We start from the raw sequence: 19,522 nt of genomic DNA, 5'->3' as shown, positions 1-19,522 counted from the left end.
GGAAGCTTTTGTCCAGCACCGGCACCGTGGCTTTAGACACCTTATCGCTCGCGGCGTACTCTCAAGTACATGCAATCACACATTCAGAGCGTCTGTACGCTCATTGAGCTTGTGCCTCCATACGTACAGTAGGGACCCACATCCCGCGTGTAGGCTTTCAGTGCGACATTAAACCCAAGGGAGAAACAGCCAGTAAAACAGAATGTCTGCAGCTAAGCAGTATTGCAATCCCATGCAATGCACAGGCACATCAAGCTGTTGATCCTCCGGTTCAGTGGAAATATTTATCGCCCACCAAGTAAAACCACGTACAGGGTCCCTGCGGGTCTATTTTCTTCTATGACATTTACGTGAAAACTTTTGCCCTGCACACATTGCGTAGTGCCTAATAATCCGAGCACTTATTGCGCTGGAATTCGAGACACTGCAGGTGCAAGGCGATGAATCACCCTGGGGCCCAATGTGATAGTTTCACTAATGTGTTATTGAGTCATTGCAGACGCTTCCATAAAGAAGACATACATTGCGTGTGAAGGACTTGTGACTAGTTTTTTTCTCTCTCCATATAAATCTCTCATTGTGCTTTACTTGTATTACGCTAAACGTGCTGCTTGGTTCTTGTGTCATTTTCTTGTTAGCTTTGGTGGGGGTAACATCACCTCTTGGGCTCTACTTTTGAATATTGTATAACATATTTGTAAAGAATGGCCTTTTTATCAGCACCATTCATGTACTCCTTATCATCAACTCAAGAACTTTTTTTAGGTTTCAGGACGACTTCCTGTAAAATAAGTACCTTACCTCACCACGGTCACTACAAATATTACAATCACTCAGTAATTACAAGGATATGTCAAGAATTTCAATTACCAGTTTTTCTTATTTTCATATTTTTGTTTTCTTTTTAGTTTTCAAATATATTAAAAGGTTTTTGGCTCAATTTTCACTTTCATTTTCTTTAATTTATATAGCTACATATAATCATATTGTGATCTAAATATAGCCACATTCTTCCAAGTGAGGTTACCTTAAACCACCCAACACGTCTTATGAAATCCAATAAAGAAATGTTGCACTGGCTGCAGTAAAGATTTCACATTGGTTCTGGCTATGATCATTCTGTATAGATTTTGATGCAAACCTAACACTACAAGACACTTTCCAATATTAACATCCGTTTATGTCCTAAGAGATAATATTGCTGTCACACGGGTCATGGTCCTTTGGTAGCACAGAAACAAAGTATACCTGTAGTGTACACCGAGAATGTTTACACAGAGAGGGAATCATGGGAGCAATAAAGCTGTCTCCCAGCCAATGACGGCAGTCAGCCCTTCCCTGATAAGAGGAGCTCATGACTAAGTCTGTTCCTCCTGTGGCTCACATGCATGTGACTGCGTGACCTAATATACCCAAGCTCTGCGTCCCGATGACACACACACCTCCCCTCGCTCGAGAACGGTTTTGAGCGGGTACGGAATCCCAGCAGCTCATCGCCTCGCTGGTGCAGCCACTGGCGGTGAAGCAGAACATGCCAGCATGGCTGGAGCGGCTGAGGAGGATAGTTACAGTGGAGCCAGCCATGTTCTTCTACATGGCCAGCACGTTCATTATGCTGCCGGCCTATCAGCAGCTGGTCATTGTCAAGGTAGGCGAGATGAGCGGGGCGTCAGTCCCGCCGGCTGATGTCTGTATTCCGCAGCAAATGTAGGGAATGGGCGAGAGAGAGAGAGGGGGAGACAGACACACACAAAGACAGATGGAATAGAGAGAGAGACAGAGAGACAGACAGATAGAAGAGACAGACAGAGAAAGCTGAAGGAAGAAGATCCCGTGGAACCTGGGCTGTGGTGTTTTAGCTCCGTGTCCAGGCAAAAAAAAAAAAAAAACAGGTCAGTGAGGTGCAGTTGTAGAACAGAGCATGCAAGTGCCTGGACCTGAGGGAGCTGTGCGAGTGAGGTGTGGACAGGGCACTCAGGAAAACAACACGCCTGCTAACGATGCAGCCGAAACCCCAAACTACAGCAGACATTAATCAGACTCAACTGACTCACCACGCACCCAACACAAAGCAAGAAAGCAAGATGATTCTCTCTCTGTAATGTTCTAGATTCAGTGATCCCTGCAGGCATTTGTCGGGCTTTAGGAGCCGGGTATAAAAGCAGGTTAACGTCATACATGTGTGGTATTACAGTCGGCCTACAGACGGACGACTGTATTTGTGAACCGGGGGTGGCGTTTTCGCTGCGCTCTCATGCTGTTTGCAGTGCTTGTTCTTGTCTCCTTGGCATGCTCTGAGCAGGAGCCTCCACTTCCTTTTCAATACCTTTCCTTTAAACTCCACTCTGCGTGCTCCTGCGTGAAAGTGGGTGAATACTTTATTTGAATTGGCACAACTGTGTATGCAGGGGAAAACCTTAAAGTTCAAAAGTACATTGTTAGCAACATATGCTGTAGCTCCTTTTGGTTTTGGGTATTCTTTTCTTTTATGTTGGATTATGCATGACATTATATAGATGTCTTTGTTTTGTAGCATTTACTAATTAACTTTTGGTGAAGAAATAATTCAGTGTAAATAACAGAGAGCTAAGACATGCACACAATGGACAAATACAAGATTTTTGAAATGAGGAGACTAGCTTACTGTCAAGCAGCTGAGAAGTGTTCATTAAAGCTCATCCATCATAACACCAGCGTATATCCTCCTGCTCTTGTGGAAGGTTTGCCAGGAGCTGTATGAGGACCCGACAGCCTGCGGAGACTCCGAGCACGGCAAGGACGCCGAAGACATGGAGACGCGGTCCTCCTACATCCTGCTGCTCTACACGGCCGTCCTTTACTCGGTGTCTGTCCTGCCTGCCCTGCTGCTGGGCTCGTGGTCGGATGGCGCAGGGCGGCGCGCCGTCATGGTGCTGCCCTTCCTGCTGTCAATTCTGAGCGGCGGTGTGCTCCTGGCCCTGGCGCTGGTGCCCAGCCTGAGCGTCTACTGGTGCCTGCTGGCTGCCGGCGTCACGGGCCTCAGCGGGGGCCACGTCTCCGTCTTCCTGAGCTCCTTCAGCTACCTGGCCGACGCCACGTCCGACCCGGGCGCTGGCCGTACGATGCGGATGGCCGTGGCCGAGGCCATGATCTTCGTGGGCGGCACGGTGGGCTTCCTCCTGGGCGGATTACTGGAGCAGGAAGTGGGGCTGTCGTCGGCGTTCATCGCCTACGTCACCTGCCACGTCCTGGCCATCTTCTACATCTTGCTGTGGCTGCGCGACCCCATACCAGTCAGCAGCACGCTAGGCGTCCTGGCTAGCGACGGCAGTGTCCAGGAGGGCTCGGAGGAACGCAAGTGGGGGATGTTTGCCCTGAAGCACGCTGGGCGCTCATTTAGGGTGGTGTTCAGGAGGAGGTCAGGACAGGAGAGGCTGAAGCTGCACCTCCTCATCCTCTGCACCTTCATAAACAACACGGTCGCTATCGGTGTGTACCGCGTAAATCCCTTGGGTAATAAAACAGAGCGAGACGTGTTTGACCAACATCCCACTCAACACTGCTGTGGCTTGTCTTAGCTCTCTAGAGGCTTCCATATCCACACTGACACTCAAATGTCTTGAAAATCAGGTAATGGCTGCTCATCAGCCTCTTACTGAGCCCTGAGAATGTTAATTAGTTATTATTTACATCCAGTTAGACGTTTATAAATTAGGTTAGATGCCAATAAGTGGGAGGGGTAATATCAAATAGGTTTAGGTGCTTGCAACCTTGTTTATCATTACCACACAGTGCTAAAACTCTAGTGATTTATCAGCGCGGTTAATATGTGCGCATTGGCTGTGTGGCCTGTTTGTGTTGATAATACTTCTAAGCTCTTTCGGAGAGGTTTACAAATGCACTCTTTGAGTGTCAGAACTCCTCAGGCCAGAGAGAGAGAGAGAGAGAGAGAGAGAGAGAGAGAGAGAGGGAGGGAGAGAGAGAGAGAGAGAGTGAGAGAGAGAGAGAGAGAGAGAGAGAGAGAAAGAGACAGGGAGAGAGAGAGAGAGAGGGAGAGAGAGAGAGAGAGAGAGAGAGTTAACGATATGTGCTTTTATGTGCTTGTGTCTCCTCAGGGGAGCAGTCTATCTTGCTGCTGTATTTGATGTACGAGCCCAGGGAGTTCACCACTGCGATGTTCGGGCTGTTTAACTCTGCCAGAATGCTCTTGTTGGTAAGTGTCGTCCTTTCCAGAATTGTGCTACCTCTGATGACTCAGGTCTTTTTGAGGCAGACCAAGGGCACAGATCATCGCGCGTCCTGACAGCACCAATGCCGGTCCACGTGGCGGCTTAAGGCGTCAGCCCAGGTAGCAAAATGAATTTCTCCCCTGTTCCATCTTTGTCTGTCTTTTTAACTCAGGGCCAAAATTGCAAGGGGCATTTTGGGAGACGATGACCCTAATTCAATTTGCCAGGCAATCTGTAGGCTGGAACAATGACTCTCCATCTTCCATGCAGGAGTGAAACTGTAGGGGTTTGGGGGGGCGGTCGGATCAGGGTGGTTCGGGGGGTTATGGAGGGGTGTGGGCATTCTCGGAGAACATTGTCATGGACTAGTTCGCCACATACAATATTTGTAGCCAGTGTGAAGCATTTCGATCCACCGTACTCCCATACTGAAAGATGCCACGATTGGTCAGAGGGGAGAAAAAATGACTGTTTGGCTTTTTCACCCGGGTAAAGGCTCCGAAAAAGATTTGGGTTCCGTTTGGTATAACTGACTTGTGGATGATTATGAGTGTGTTTATTAAGGGCAGGAAATACCAGCGAGGTAATATCAGAGCTTGCACCGCCTTCTCCTCAAGACAAAAGTGCACAGAACCTTTAATGGCACTTTGCCATATTCGTAATTGTGCTGGCTGCATTCAAACCCTGCACTTCATTAAGAGTTCTGCTCAGTCCATCAAGGGCAAACGTCAGGGTCACCCTTCCACTGCCCATTATTCTGAAGTACAAACCAGTCTGGGCCCAGACAACACGACCGGACACACACTGGGCAAAACTGAGAATATAATGTAACCAGTGTGTACACCTTATGCACAGGACATCCACTGTACATCACTGATATGAGTTACATATCCAAAATAAGGGATCAGGTGGGAAATGATAGCTACATTGCAAATCAGAGAACCATTAAAATAAAAGGCTTTCTTGCTAAAATCTGAAACAGTTTGAAAATCAGGCCTGCGTTCTTGTATCGTACTGACTGTATTCCTCATTATAAGGGAAGATGAGATACATGAATTTAGTTTCTGTTAAAAGGTCTGGTACATAAATAATGAGTTGTGAAACTTTCTTCTTAATGTTAAATTGGGCTGGGGTTCTTCTGCATCCAGATGCCAATGTCTGAGGTGTGTGAAAAGTGTACGATACCAGTGTCTGAAGTGTATAGAAAGAATCCCTGTAATAAATCATAGAGCTCTCTGGTAGACCAAGGACGTGTCCAAGGATTGCCATCTTGGGACCGCAGTGTGTGAATATATAATCCAACACAGTCAGGAATGTTGTGTGAAAGATTTCCTTTTAACTTCTGCTGTAAAACAAGGCTAATATCTTTATATATATATATATATATATATATATATATATATATATATATATATATATATATAAAGTCCAACCTGTTTCATATTTTACTCAACACGAGTTTTTTAACATGAGTTTGAGTGATAGTTTATCATCAACTTAAATGCCAAAATATTTGTAAGCTGAAGGTACACATATTAAAATCAATGAGTTTGTTTATTTTTAGTTATGCTTTTATTGGATTTCAAAGTTACAGATATTCATAAATGGCACATTGCTTCAGCATATCAATCAAAGCACTGACAGGCAACAAAATTGCAATGTGTTAATGCAAATAAAACTATACAATAAATGAACAAATGATAAGTACATTAAAGAAAAAAAATAACAGGTGGGATTTCAAGATGTGGCAGATCTATAATAAGATCAGTTCAGCCCTAAGGGGAGAATTATTCCCTATATATGTCTCATATGTAGGTTTTTGAGTGATAAGAGAGCAGGTTCCTATGTCAGCTACACAGATGAAATCTGTCACCATGACCACAGTATATGTTTTTTATCCAAGTGGGTCAGAATGACAAACATTTACATTTAACATTTAGAGCAAATGCAGCATTATAACTTAAAAAACACCTAAGTGATATACTTAAGCACATTTTCACATCTGGATTCCTGTGTCATGTGTGACAAGCCCAAGTGAGCAACAGTGTGTTCTGTCAACCAAATCCATAATTAGAACTCCAGAATATGATTTACAGCCAGTAGAAACTGTAATGAATCTAAAAACAACAGACCAGTCCAAATCGTAAGAGGGCAGAGTCAAAACATCAGGCAAAGTTTGAATATTACATAGTGTAAGGAAGGGTGTAGGAAAGTTTAGTATGGCGAACAGTTAGAAAAAACCCCTCACAAAAAAAGCTTGTTTACCACACTGAAGAGAGACATGAGAGTCTTCCACACTGTGTACTCACATAGACCAGTAATCAGGTCGATGAGCTACAGGTGGTGATAATACTCTGGTGAGGCAGAGCATGGGTGAATGGGACATGACCACGAGCCAGTGGTTGGCGCAGCATGAAGTACCAGTGGGCCGTTGGTTTGACTGGTAACAAAGACGAGATTTGGCTCAGATATGTGAAAAGGAGATCTCTGTTTTAATGTTCACACTAATATTGGACATTTACCAACATTAATTTTGCATCTTGACAAGTCAACTCATTCTAACTGGATGAATACCACATTAACAGTAATTGCTAGGTTCGAAAAAACACCATGTACAGGAGAGAGAGTGAGCGACATTCTTTCTCTCCAATAGTAATGTCAGCTGTCTCCAATAGCAAAGGGGGAGGGGCCAGCACATAGGGGGAGGGGTCACCACATAGTGGGAGGAGTGAGGGCAGCCGTGGTAGCGCCAGTGGCCCACATTTGGACTGATCACAGGTTATTTGTACTAACCAAAGACACGTGGTGGGTTGTATAGTTTAATAAAGGTAATGAAAGTCAAATTCAAATATTGAGGTTTCAAGAAACAGGTTATTATAACAAACATTACCAAAACACTGGCACCGGGAGACAATTTACGCCAAATGATGTCTTTTGATTGACATGGTCCACAACATTTAGAACCATGTGTACATTTTCCAAACTATGTTGGATGTAATAAATCCAGCTCGGGTTTACTACATTCAGGAACAGAAATTCTAGTTTATAGGCTAATGCTTTGGCAGCGGTATTAAGGTCCATATTTAATCAGCTTTTTGCTCTAAAAGAGCTTTCAAAGGGATCCTTGTCATTTTTAAAAGCACACTAACTAATGCTAATGGCTGCTATAGTAACTCAAAGTTCACCATACCTACTGCTGATTGGAAAATTACAATGTGCCATATGCCAGTTCAACATTTATTTTTACCAGCATTAAATGCTGATAACATGATTTGTAATTAATGTAAAAAACAAAAAGGTCTCAAGATTAAAAAAAAGTGGCACCCTGCCTCTCCTCTCCCAAAGACCAAAGACCAAAGATAACGCAAGCCCTACTCCGCATTCAATATTAGAACAAATCTTACAACCTCAAAAGAATCAGCCTTTTTTCAAGCTTATCATTGATTGCCTCGCCTCCTAGGAGCCAATCACGCTTTTGCTCCCTGGCAGCGAGGACTCAACAGTCTTGCACATTCTGTTTGTCTTTGTACAGTGACAGGATGCTGTGGGGGGGCTCTGTTTTTCCCAACTGCCATGGGAGTTCTGCGCACTGATCTCATCAATGTGAGCAGGTCGATGCCACGTCTTAGAGTGACACTTAAACAAAGACTGCTCATTAAGGAGCACAATTTCCTGATCGGACAGGTGATGCCTCTCCATTTACAGCATGTTGACTCAGGCGGCCCACAATGCACCACGGGGGGCTCCGATCACTCAGCTGCCTTTTGTAACGCACGCAGTAGCATTGATTCAGACAAGAAGCCATTATGCACTCTGTCTGAAGGAGATTGGTACTGGTGGTACTGTTGCCTGATAAGCAACCACTCGAAAAACAGGTTTAACTAACCACAAAAAAATTCTCAGGAACAAAAAAAAATATATTTCTTAAAGAAAGGGCTGTCGTAAATAATTTGTTCATAACAACAAGGTACTTGGACATAAAATGTACTTATTAAAAGGGTCAAAGCCCAAAGGTCAAAAGAGCCTTAAACCCGCTGATGCACACCCCCTAACTTACGATCTGAAGCAGAAATGTCTGCCAAGGCTACCAGGAGCCAAGGGTGCGTTTATAGTTCAGTGTGCGCTCGGCATCAAAATGTCTGCAGGGTCGAGTCTGACTTGTAATTAGGGCAAGGTGGAGTCGGGGAGGAATCGGTAAACACCGCAGGCCCTACTGGGTTGATTAAAGTAAAAAACATGCAGTATTAACCTTTTCTGGGGAACACTTATGTATCCCCACTGTATTGCGCTGCAAATTCATAAAGGCAATGAGGTCCGATGACACCAGCAGCCCTCCAGCTGGGGGCTCGGGCCTAATTAAATCAGATCTGTCGGCCTGAGATGGATCAAAGCAGTCACATTGTCCTTGGCACGTGCACAGCAGTTCACACGTCCCTGCTCATATAGGCTCAATCCCATACGATTGCTTGAAACGCACTGCACTCAGACACGCCGATTAATGCATGTTGATTGTTTCTGACATTTTCATCAAGTGGCATCTGCGAAGGTTAATTAATTCACAAGTTTGAGGCTTAATGAATCTAAAGTGCCTGATATATTTATAGCATTCTTGTTGATGAAGAGGAAAACAGAAGACCGTTTAGAACGGCGTAAGATTGCACTCCAACAAGGCTTTCTCCAGGTTTCCTTAATCATTTACACAAAATATTTTGTCAGTAATGCAAGCCCAGTTATTAATGACTACCACATCCTTTTATTATCTAGCATACTTTTATGGTCGGTGTACACAGAATCACACAGCGTTTTTTGTGATCCAAATAAATAGCTTGTGGGCAGTTTTGCAGATATACTATGCTTGTTCATGGGTGCATCACGGCAAATTATACCAAAGCATTAGATCACACTGTGACTCTAAAACAGCATTAGTGAACTGTACTGAACTTGCCCGAAGTCAAATTTCATCACCAGTGGTAAAAAAGTGCAACTTTTACGTCTTGCTGCCGAACACCTGACACCCAGCGCTTGGCTGACAGGCCGTTCATCTGCCTGAGCACTGCCCTGTGTTTTCTGTTAGGGATTCGGCCTTCTGGGTCTTTTCCCCCTGCTGATGCGCTGCTTTAAGGAGATGACTTTGGCCAAGCTCAGCACCGCCTTCAGAGCCGCCTCCTACGTCCTGCTGGCGTTCTCCACCAACACGTGGATGGTCTTCCTTGGTAGGCTCCCAGCACTCGCTCCCTGGCGATGCACTCGTGACACTCTGATAACAGCGTGTTGTAAGGAGATAACGAGGGACTTCACAGGGTCGGCCTGCCGTATGTCACATGACACGAGCAGTTTAAAAGCATGATGTCATGTGCATTATTTGCTGTATGAGGCATGCACGTTCTGACTACTAATCTTGCTGAATGGTGGTTCCATTTGCATTTATACAGCACCAAGAGGTTTATGAAATACCAACTTTAAGATGTTATGGCTAAAAATCCCATTAGTGCGGCTAAGCCCTTTAAAGATTATTAGTCTATTAACATATATTATTATCCATTACGTATTATCGCAATTGCTTGCACATTAAAAGTCTTCTGTCATCTAGGTGGACATTGTGTTTTAGGTGTAAAAAGTAAATTATTTGAATTCACTTAGCAAGGCAGAGCAATTAGACTGTTCCAGCAGCAGAACTCCTACCTGCCCAGGTATTCTATAGTCTAAACTCAGGTTTCTCACTGAAATTTTTATGCTGTGGAACCGGTTCATCTCTGAGCCAGAAGGCATTGCGGGGGAGGCAATCAGTTTTGGCATCCTTAATTACATACACGGTTGTAAAAATTCTTGTAGTAATTGAAGTGGCGAAAAGGTGTGCTCCGATGGGGAGATGAACGGTGGCCCTGGTGAACACTCGCCGCCTTTTCTTTCGGGATTGCGGAACAGTTTCCACCTTATTATGGTGTTGCCCATCAGGCCACGCTGTTGTACGTAATGAAGTGATATCACGTCTTTCCCTTTTTTCTCTCCGCTGCTTGCTATATAGTGGCAGTACTGGCAGCTCCAGCAGGGATCACGCAAGCAGTCATCCGCTCTTTTTCCTCTGCCATCGTGGGACCCGATGAACAAGGTACACTGTCAAACAGCTTTTACCCCAGTCGGCCAAGTTTGGGATCCATAGAAGAGAGCGAATGGCATTTCTCTAAGGGAAAAAATGTTATCCACTATCACAAAAAGATCTGAGCGCCATTAACAAGCTTCTCATTTTGCCCGCCGTAATGAGACGCGTAGCTGTGCACATTCATTAGATGGCTAACAGTGCGGAAATCAATTATTATAGTCTTTTATGCGTTGTATTTATTATTCTGTTTTTAAAATAATAGAATTGTTGTTGTTTTTAGGCCTTCGCTATTGACTAATTTCTTTCCTAAATTTGCAAGTCATTAGTCTAGGTTAGTTAACCGCATAGGCTTACTTCAGCATATAAAATACTTCTAAGAATGCAGGAAAACTGGATTTAAAGCATCCATTCCCCCTTTTATTGACAGTAAGGTGTCATTTAAAAACTAACTACCAGTGATTGACATACAGTGCTTCTAGTGTAGTGATACAGTGACTGACAGTGGCTTAGATGGTATGTGCTTGTATAGACAAAATAACCCATTTTATCCCAAATTTCCCCCAACTGTGTGAGTTATGTGGTAGGACAGCGGTAGCTCAGTGGTTGAGGTACTCGACTTGTAATCGTTCAAGCCCCACCACTTCCAGGTTGCCACCACTGGGCCCCTGAGCAAGGCCCCTGAGCAAAGCCCCTGAGTAAGGCCCCTGAGGAAAGCCCCTGAGCAAAGCCCCTGAGCAAGGCCCCTGAGCAAAGCCCCTGAGCAAGGCCCCTGAGCAAAGCCCCTGAGCAAGGACCCTAACCCTCAACTGCTCAGGTTGCACTTAGACATAATTGAAAGTCACTTTGGATAAACATATCATGTAAATGTAAAGGTTATGATATGTAAACCAATGCAAATTATGTATTTGCAATGAGTTCTCCCACAGGTAACAACTGTGATCTTTAACATTATTTTGATATTTGATCTCTTGTGAGCATGACGTAAATCTGACAGCATAACATTTTCAAATTATCAAACGATAACATTTTAAAGATTATATGTACCAAATATGTCAGTCATACATGTATTATATCCTTTATATTATATATTATTATATTCATTTATACTTTAATATAGTATGCTTTTATAAAACAAAACAAAACACTTCAACAACTTCTTCAGAGCTTCACAAAATCAACTGTGGTCGCTGCTGTGAAGGACGGAATTAAATGATAAATATCAGACGAGTTGTGAAATAATGTCATTTTTTATGTAAACGGTCTATATGAGAAAACAAATTCACTCTTTTTCAGTCGGTATGAGAAAGCAAATTCACTCTTTTTCAAGTACATAAGCTTTAATCTCACTGATAACATCCAGTCATCCAAGAGCTTAGCTACCCATTCTACGGTGAATGAAGAATCTTTTAAGAGTCTGTTTATTTGCTTTGACAAAATAGAACATTCAGAAATGCCAAACATGTATATAAGCTGTTGGAGTCTCAGAATGGATTGCCAGAGTTTCTTACTTTGCACCTTCTCGGTCAGGTCTGGGTGATGATTCAAAACCTGATTAGACCTGATCAGATTGTCTCCTATAGCTTCAGGCAAGTTCAATTGTCACACATTGTGTGTGTGTGTGTGTGGGTGTGTGAGTGAGAGAATCTGCTCAAAAACCATCCCTCAAACTGTGTGTGTGTATGTGTGTAAACGTGTATGCGTGACTCTGCTCAAAATCCATCCCTCAAAATGTGTGTATATGTGTGTAAATGTGTGTGTGACTTTGCTCAAAAACCATCCCTCACACTGTGTGTGTGTGTGTGTGTGGTTCTGTTCGAGCCTGCTGCATGGAGATGAGGCATCTGACAGAGCCTTTTTCCCTCAAAGCAATTTCCATCTGATCCAGCCCAAATTATACACTTTTTATGTGATAATCCCCAAGACTTTCCACCTTCACAATGCACTGCTATCGCTTTTTCTGGGTCATCGCGCACGCACTGTCGTTCCGGGCGAGGGACGGCTTTCTTGTTTCTGAACTTCCAAAGAAAGCTGTTGGTTATTCCTTTTCGGGAAAAAAAGCTCTCCACATTGAGTCAGCTCTTAGCTCTCAGATTGCCCATGTCATCCACACTTCAGAGTTAGTGTTCAGGAGCACTTTCGTCTCCGGTTCAGATCAATACAGATTCCACGTTAGAGGCCCTGAAAGGGCACCGACTCATTCTGCTCCAGTTAGTCCAAGCCATCCGGCAATTCACTCCGGAGCGGGGAGATGTTTTATCAATGCGGATCAAATCATTATTCCTGTCTCCACTCTGTGCACTCCATTGCACGGCCTCCAACGAACATGGCTATTATTCAACCCCTTCAGAACAAAATACAAACAAAACCTCGAGCCCCAATTTAGAGCTATGACCACCATATATAAAATAGATAATGGCTGGAATAATTAGGGTCTCACACTGCTGCAGTAAAACAAATCTAAAAAACAGAAGTGTGTGCATCTCAGCTGAAATGCACACTATACTTACAGCAACATCTGTACCAGTAGCCCCATATAAAGCTGCCACTGGCATGACCTTCTGTCCACAGGTGCCATGTTCTCCTTCTCGGCGTCGGTGGAGGCCACCTGTTACATCTTTGGCGCCGTCTTGTTCAATGGCCTCTACCCACAGACCCTGCCCACGTTTCCTGGTATGCCCTTCATCGTTATGGCTGGCTTTTGTGTCATCGTCCTCATCCTCATGCAGTAAGTGTTATCACGAGCAATACAGACCCTGAGTGTTTGCTAAATTAGTATATAACTGTAGCAGTAGCAGCACACTGTCTCATAAACAAGATGTGAATGTTTGTTTACATTAATAACAATGCTGGTAACCCTTGTAGTCAAATGAACTGACGCTATAATTATTCCATATTATCCATATTGCTTGCTGCGCATTCTGAACATTTGCACTACAACTTTAATTATTTTCGAAGAGGTCTGGCCGGCCATAAGTACAGTTCAAAACACACACATACATTGTTCTTGTAAGATTCGCACAAATAGCCCGAGTATAATATCTTTTCTGAATATGTAATCACCTACTAATGTGCTGAAATTGCACTGAGTAGGAATTCAATGTGTTAATTTAATTTAACTGATGCATGTTCTGCACAGGAACATGGGTTGGTTTTAATAGTGGGAAATACCCTTGGCAGCAAAGACCCCCTGTTTACCTCATGTGTCTGTTTTACTTTTACTTTTACATGTTTTAGAACTTCCCTCACTGTCAAACCGATGATGAAATATTCTCATATTTACCCGAAGCATAAATATTGTTTTATCTTGTTTAGTCTAAAATGCAGGCCAACTTTCATATTTATTATTCATCTGTAGAAGATACTAAATTGCCTGACAGCAAGGTGGCATTAGCTGGTATTAACAGCACCGTGCCTTGTGTTAAACCTGAGTGTGGGACATATGGGACAGAACCTACCTGTTCCTTGGTAGGGGAATATGTACGGATGAGAATTAGATATTGATCTCTCTCCTGCTCTCTTCCAAGAGAACGAGATAACGATGACTCACATGGTGATTAAAAAGACCATTAACATTGTAGCCTGGGCATTATTTCAGTTGAATAGTTAGCTTATATCTGTGCTTACAAAACACATTCGTCTTATTTTACCATATAAAGGAATAAGATTATCTAGTAGAAGGAGAGAAATGAGAATCTGACCGTTGTGTTTTGTTAACAGCATTCAGAAAGGATGCCGAGCTCCTCTATCTTGCTTCAGCCCTTGACTTCCATTTTCTGCGCTGATAGCAGTTTGTTACATGCCTTGTTTAATAATCATTTTCCTAAGCTCTTTTAAACTCAGGCCTAGCGTATTTTAACAAACCAAACTCAAAACATGTTCCATATAACTTTACTTCACATTGTCTCCATTGGATTTGACGTGATATTGGTGTGAGTAAACTCATCTCTAGCAATATGATGAACATATTATTATCATAACATATTATTGAAGTTTTGTACCAATAATTGTCATGAAATTTCTGGGCGGTAATATTTGTCAGCGATGGAGGGTTCCAATGATGATGAGATCAGTATGTCTCTTTGACGTTGTAATATATACAACCATATGTGGAACCGACTATTCTAATTATAAATGATAAGTATTCTTACTCTTACTCTGACATGTGACACACTGACACTGAAGTCCCTCCTTATCTCATTATAGTGCACTGTTATTGGTGTGTGCCATCAGATAAAAAGTGTCTTTGGTTCTGCTTGGAAAGCGTCTTTTTTTCTGGGGTTCAGTGTTTTCGACTGGCAACAGTAGATTACTTGTAATTAGCCTACCAGCCACCAGAACTCACTTGTTGCACAAATACAAATACAAATTCTTCCAACACGATTCTTCCGTGGATAATGGCACAGTTATCAGAAAGCATATGAGTGGTGGAAGTGAACTGACATACTGTCAGGTGGACGGTAAACAGCTCTAGCACTCTCTATTACCAGCCCCTAAATTGATACTGACGCACATTTGATGTTCTTCGGCAGACTCTGTAATTAAGCGATTGTCTTTTGTAATGAAGGTATTAAGCAAAGCGCCCCTGAAATAAGGTTGCCGTGTGGTGGTTAGTGGAGTGTGCTGCAGTTATCGCACCCGGGCTATAATTATGCTGCTAATGGCCCACTCCCTGGGGCGGGGCCGCTCAGGCTCTGTGCGTGCTCGGGCCCTGGCAGCTATGTTCTCTCACTCCACACTGCCATTACTGCACAGCATAGCCTCTCCGGAGCAGCGGTAGAGGCGCGCGGCCGATAACCGTCCCTCTCCGGCACGCCGATGGGGAGTGATTTGTGTATAATGGCAGCAAATGAAATATCGCAATATTACTGCCATATTCGACACTTTAACACTCCCTTCCGTCACTCACCCACCTGAGGTGTGTGAATTTTGTTTGGGCAGAGCTGAGTGTTGCAAATTGCGGTGCAGATGGCGGCTGAAATTACCCGTACCAAGGTAAGTGGGAGTGTTGTCGGAGGGGCATATTCGACAGCGCGCATTAATTGGAATAGTGAGAGATCGATTTGTTTTTTCAGCTTTGGGGCGAGACACCTAAATATCCACCACTGTCTACCCATTCTCTCATTCATCTCTTCTCTCACCTCAGCCTTCAGGTGTGTATATATTGTCAAGTCTATTGTCAAGCTTATTGACGTGAACGTGCATTATTGAATAATCTGAAAAAAAAAACAAACAAACCTTGAGGCGTATATACGGATAATGAAAAATGTCCTCGGAGAAATAATTCTCAGAACTTGTAGCCACTGTTTCAACTGTCCAGAAAATGTAAGGAAAATCACCACCACTCACCGTGGTCTAGCCGCTGTCGCTTCTGTTTTGTGCAGTGCGTGCGTGCACGAGTGTGCTCTGTATATGCATATGACTGCTACGCTGGTGTGTATATGTATTGTGCAGGTCTGTGGGTCTTCCCTGGACTAGGCGTGTGAGACACTGAGGAGAGGAGGTGTGAGAGCAGTAATGTTGCAAGCAGAATAAGAAGGCAATCCGCTCCGCGGTGCCTCTAACCCAAAGTGAAGTTTACAAAGCCACAAGAGAATCTAGGCTTATGCTCGGACTTAATCCATCAATCAAAGCTTCTCAGTCTGTCTCCTCAACAGTTACCTTGACCCCCCCCCCCCCCCCCCCCCCCCCCCCCCCCCCCCCCCCGCCCCACTCAACGTTTAGCATCCCTGAAATGCTTGCACTTTATCTCAGCATCCATTTGTTTCTTCTACTGCTAGTTTCCTGTTCGACCAGACATTTACAGCTGTGCGTCTCAGGAGCACAAGCAGGGAAATCAGCACGCTGTGACTCATCTGCCTTTTGTTTAGGAAGCATTATGCATTTCCTTCTCCTTTTTAATTTGTAGAAGAACAAACTAGTGGGCGGTGGCGTTCACGGGTGCCAGGAGTCACGGCGCAGGTTAATAACTTTGCTGTGAAAGGGATAATAGTCCATCTGCTCTCAGCCGGAGTTTCACAGACTGCAAAGGGGCTTCTTTGCATGAATGGCTGCATTGCTGACAAGCGCGTGAGTCACTGTGGTCTTTTCGCTGTCACGCAGCAAGACAGGCACCAACCATTCTGAATGTTCAGTAGTCTCTGGCTTCATCAACGCTCAAGCTGCCGGTTAAACAGGAGGTCGGTTTTACTGTGGTCACATGTGACTTTCACTCGACAGCCTCAACTGCAAGCTAACTGAGATTTGTCGAAGTCCCAGCGTCGTCCCGGACACTAGATGGATTCAGCCTGTTACGTCCACACAAATCCACCGCCGGAGCAAAACCTTTTGTACAGCTTCATGAAGAAAAAAAAACAACAACAAAAAAAAAAACAGCACGCGGCAGCTGGTCAATACTTTTCTCCTGTTTAATTGTTTGTTTACTTCCCCTTCCTACCGAAGCAGCGGTTATTGGCGTTAGCCTGGAGGGGAATACAGTACTGAGACTGAGCACATGATTCGTTTCCATGGCTGCGCCACCAAATCTGAATGACAGCTCCCTCTCCCGAGGAGAGCCCGGGCGCCGCGCGCCTTTCGCTTGTAGTCATTATAGCAGAAATTGATGAAAATCACGGCCAAGTGATTCATGATCTTGACATGGTCTGAATCTTGAGAAACGATTCCGATGTCTAAAAAATGCACTTTGTCATGCAAAACTGTTGTTCAAATCCAATTGGGCGATTCTCGCCGCGCTGGGAGCAGGACGGGTATATGGTGTTCAGAATGCAGAGCAGGGGATTTCATTGAACGGCTGGCATTAAATATGCACGCCGTCGGAGGCTGTGTTAGTGGGTAAGGTCCTTCTTCTGTTTGCATCATGAATAATTATGCGCTTTCTCAGTCCAAACAAAAGTGTGGAAATGAGCAGGTGTACGACACAGCGAATTTGCATAATAGGGGCAAAGAAGAAGAACACGCATAAAGCTGGTATGGACGACCTAATGGCTTCCTTTTAGATTCTTTTATGTTTCATTATGCAAAAAGGCAGCATGATAGACCAAGAGAGAACGGCGAGAGAAGACAACAGACGCAGATGCAGCCATCTCAGCTGCTATTAGATCTCGCGGAGGCTCCGCGGAGCGGGTCCTGCACGCCCGTGCAGTCTGCCGCGGATCTGTCATTAAAGACGCCTTGTGATCATTTCCAAACGGAGCTTCTTTTCGGCTTTGGCCGAGCTCATGAGGGAAGGCACCAGAGATGGACGATTAGTGGTGGTGCGCGGATGCCCGATACCGTTCCGCACGTGCACTCTCTAATTAAGAGGGGAATGAAGACCCGTCTCGACGCCCGACAGACCCGAATGCTCCACAACTGAAGGCGCTGACACGCACACACATTATCTGCCAACAACAATTAGCTGCTGCCAATGTGGCCCACTCGAACCCCACGACAACGACAATTAATTACACAGCTCGATTTGGTTTTAATTAGATGTCATTCTGCGGATATGTTGGTAATGTCTTTTCTGCCGATGATTGGTGGTCAGTGTACCTCGCCCATTCTTACACACCGAGCCATAAACATCAAGCTGTAATATGCCTTCGTATTTTCTAACATATTTTGTCCCATCTGTTTAAGCCTGGAAAACTCGGCCAAGTATGTTTAATGAATTTGCCAGACTTTAATTTAAAAGGAAACGCTCTGCTTATCGTGAATAACCTTTCAGGTCCTTTCACTCTCGCCCACCGACAGGCCGTATATGCGCACGGGACTAATGTGCCCAGAGTGCCACCATACTCTCAGCTAAAGTGCAGCGGAAAACGAATACCTCCAGTATTGCTGTATGTCGTATAGCTTACTGCGGGTGCTTTTATCAGAGTGAGCTGCCTGTCACTGCTATAATGTACCGAGCCAGAAAAAAAAAGTGTGTGTGTTTGTGTGTGTGTGCGCATGTGTTAGAGTTGGGTGGGTGAGTTCTTAATCCTCGGGAAACTAATGCCATTCTTCAACCATATTAAACAAGGGACGAAAATGAAACGTTTTCACATAAAGTGCTTTGCTTTGTTGTAGTTCGGTAAGACTAATTAGAGGCATGTTGAGCCGTGGTGAGTTGTGCACACCGAGGGTTAACTCACTCACACTGGTTAGATATCATTTGTGCCACACTTCAAATCTTCAAGTCTACAGGCAGCGTCTACACTGTGCATCTTACAGGCTAAATCAGTCACTATATATTAGTCTACATTGTTTATTTTTTATCTCGGCAATAAAATGAATAAGATAGATTCTCCCTCATTCCGAATACATTCAGGTTTCATGCAATGTATAAACATATATGAGTAAGCATATAAATGTGATATATATTTATGATATGTATAATTCTATAAATGTCCTATATAACTAAACAAGCAAGACATTTATTTATGGTAAGTTTATCTTGATGTTTTAACTGTAATCTTAATCTAATTGTATCTAGGACGCATCTTTAGATACATTTTTACCATGCTTATTTATTTCCTTATTTTGGTAACACACCTGGCTCTGTTGTCGTGTGTGCATAAAGCCTGTCAACCGTAGTGCCGGCATGTAGTTCCTTCAGGTGCTTTTGGGTCATTTCATGCCCGGTGCCCCAGGCAATGCACAAGGGTGAGAGGGTTGGTGCAGCTAAGTGGCTCCTACATGTAAACATTGTGGAGGAAAACAAGGAGCTGGTACGTTTGTGAACAACAAGTCGTTGCTACAAGCATCTCAACACACCTAAACATTGTGCAGACCAATTATTTGGCGAGTTCGCAGGCAGCAAACAAAATGCACGCTGGAAATGTGCAGTAATTACAGCAGGTCATGGAGTAATGGAAGAGTCCCTCCCAGATAATCACCACACTGTATGGAAGTGGATGGATAGGATTATTAACTGTAATTATCCATAACAGTTTTCATATCCATAAGCAGATCCATATCCATGACCTGCTACCCTTTATGATAAAGCTCAGCCTGCGTAACCTGTATAATTGTGGGCTGCATGAGTGAGTCATGATCCATAGTGTATGCAGGGCCATGGAGAATGTTGCGAGATGTGGATGCGTGTTTTCACAGTGAGCCTTTGGGCTTCGCACAGGTGTTTCAGAGCTATGAGAAGAGAGACCTGGCTAAGGAGATGTTCCAGAATCACTGCATGTTCCTACCAGTGGCATGCCAACAGTTGAGAGGCTTATAAAATAACAGAAGGATAGGTAGA

At 44.0% G+C, this 19,522-nt stretch overlaps 1 protein-coding gene across 1 annotated transcript in view; it reads left to right on the top strand.

Annotated features, from left to right (window-relative positions):
* Positions 1 to 1,531: 1,531 nt before the first annotated feature.
* zgc:174356 (uncharacterized protein LOC100137120 homolog) overlaps positions 1,532 to 19,522 on the top strand; it is an 18,116-nt gene continuing 125 nt past the window's right edge. Inside the window, exons 1-6 of the mRNA XM_027004873.2 lie at positions 1,532 to 1,648; positions 2,721 to 3,468; positions 4,095 to 4,192; positions 9,283 to 9,421; positions 10,234 to 10,317; positions 12,877 to 13,033. Of these exons, the coding sequence (XP_026860674.2) occupies positions 1,532 to 1,648; positions 2,721 to 3,468; positions 4,095 to 4,192; positions 9,283 to 9,421; positions 10,234 to 10,317; positions 12,877 to 13,033 (1,343 nt within the window). The remainder of the gene's footprint in view (positions 1,649 to 2,720; positions 3,469 to 4,094; positions 4,193 to 9,282; positions 9,422 to 10,233; positions 10,318 to 12,876; positions 13,034 to 19,522) is intronic.

This window comes from Electrophorus electricus, chromosome 13 (genome assembly GCF_013358815.1).
Source record: "Electrophorus electricus isolate fEleEle1 chromosome 13, fEleEle1.pri, whole genome shotgun sequence".
Classification (NCBI taxonomy): domain Eukaryota; kingdom Metazoa; phylum Chordata; class Actinopteri; order Gymnotiformes; family Gymnotidae; genus Electrophorus; species Electrophorus electricus.
This window is presented reverse-complemented; position numbering and strand designations above follow the sequence as displayed.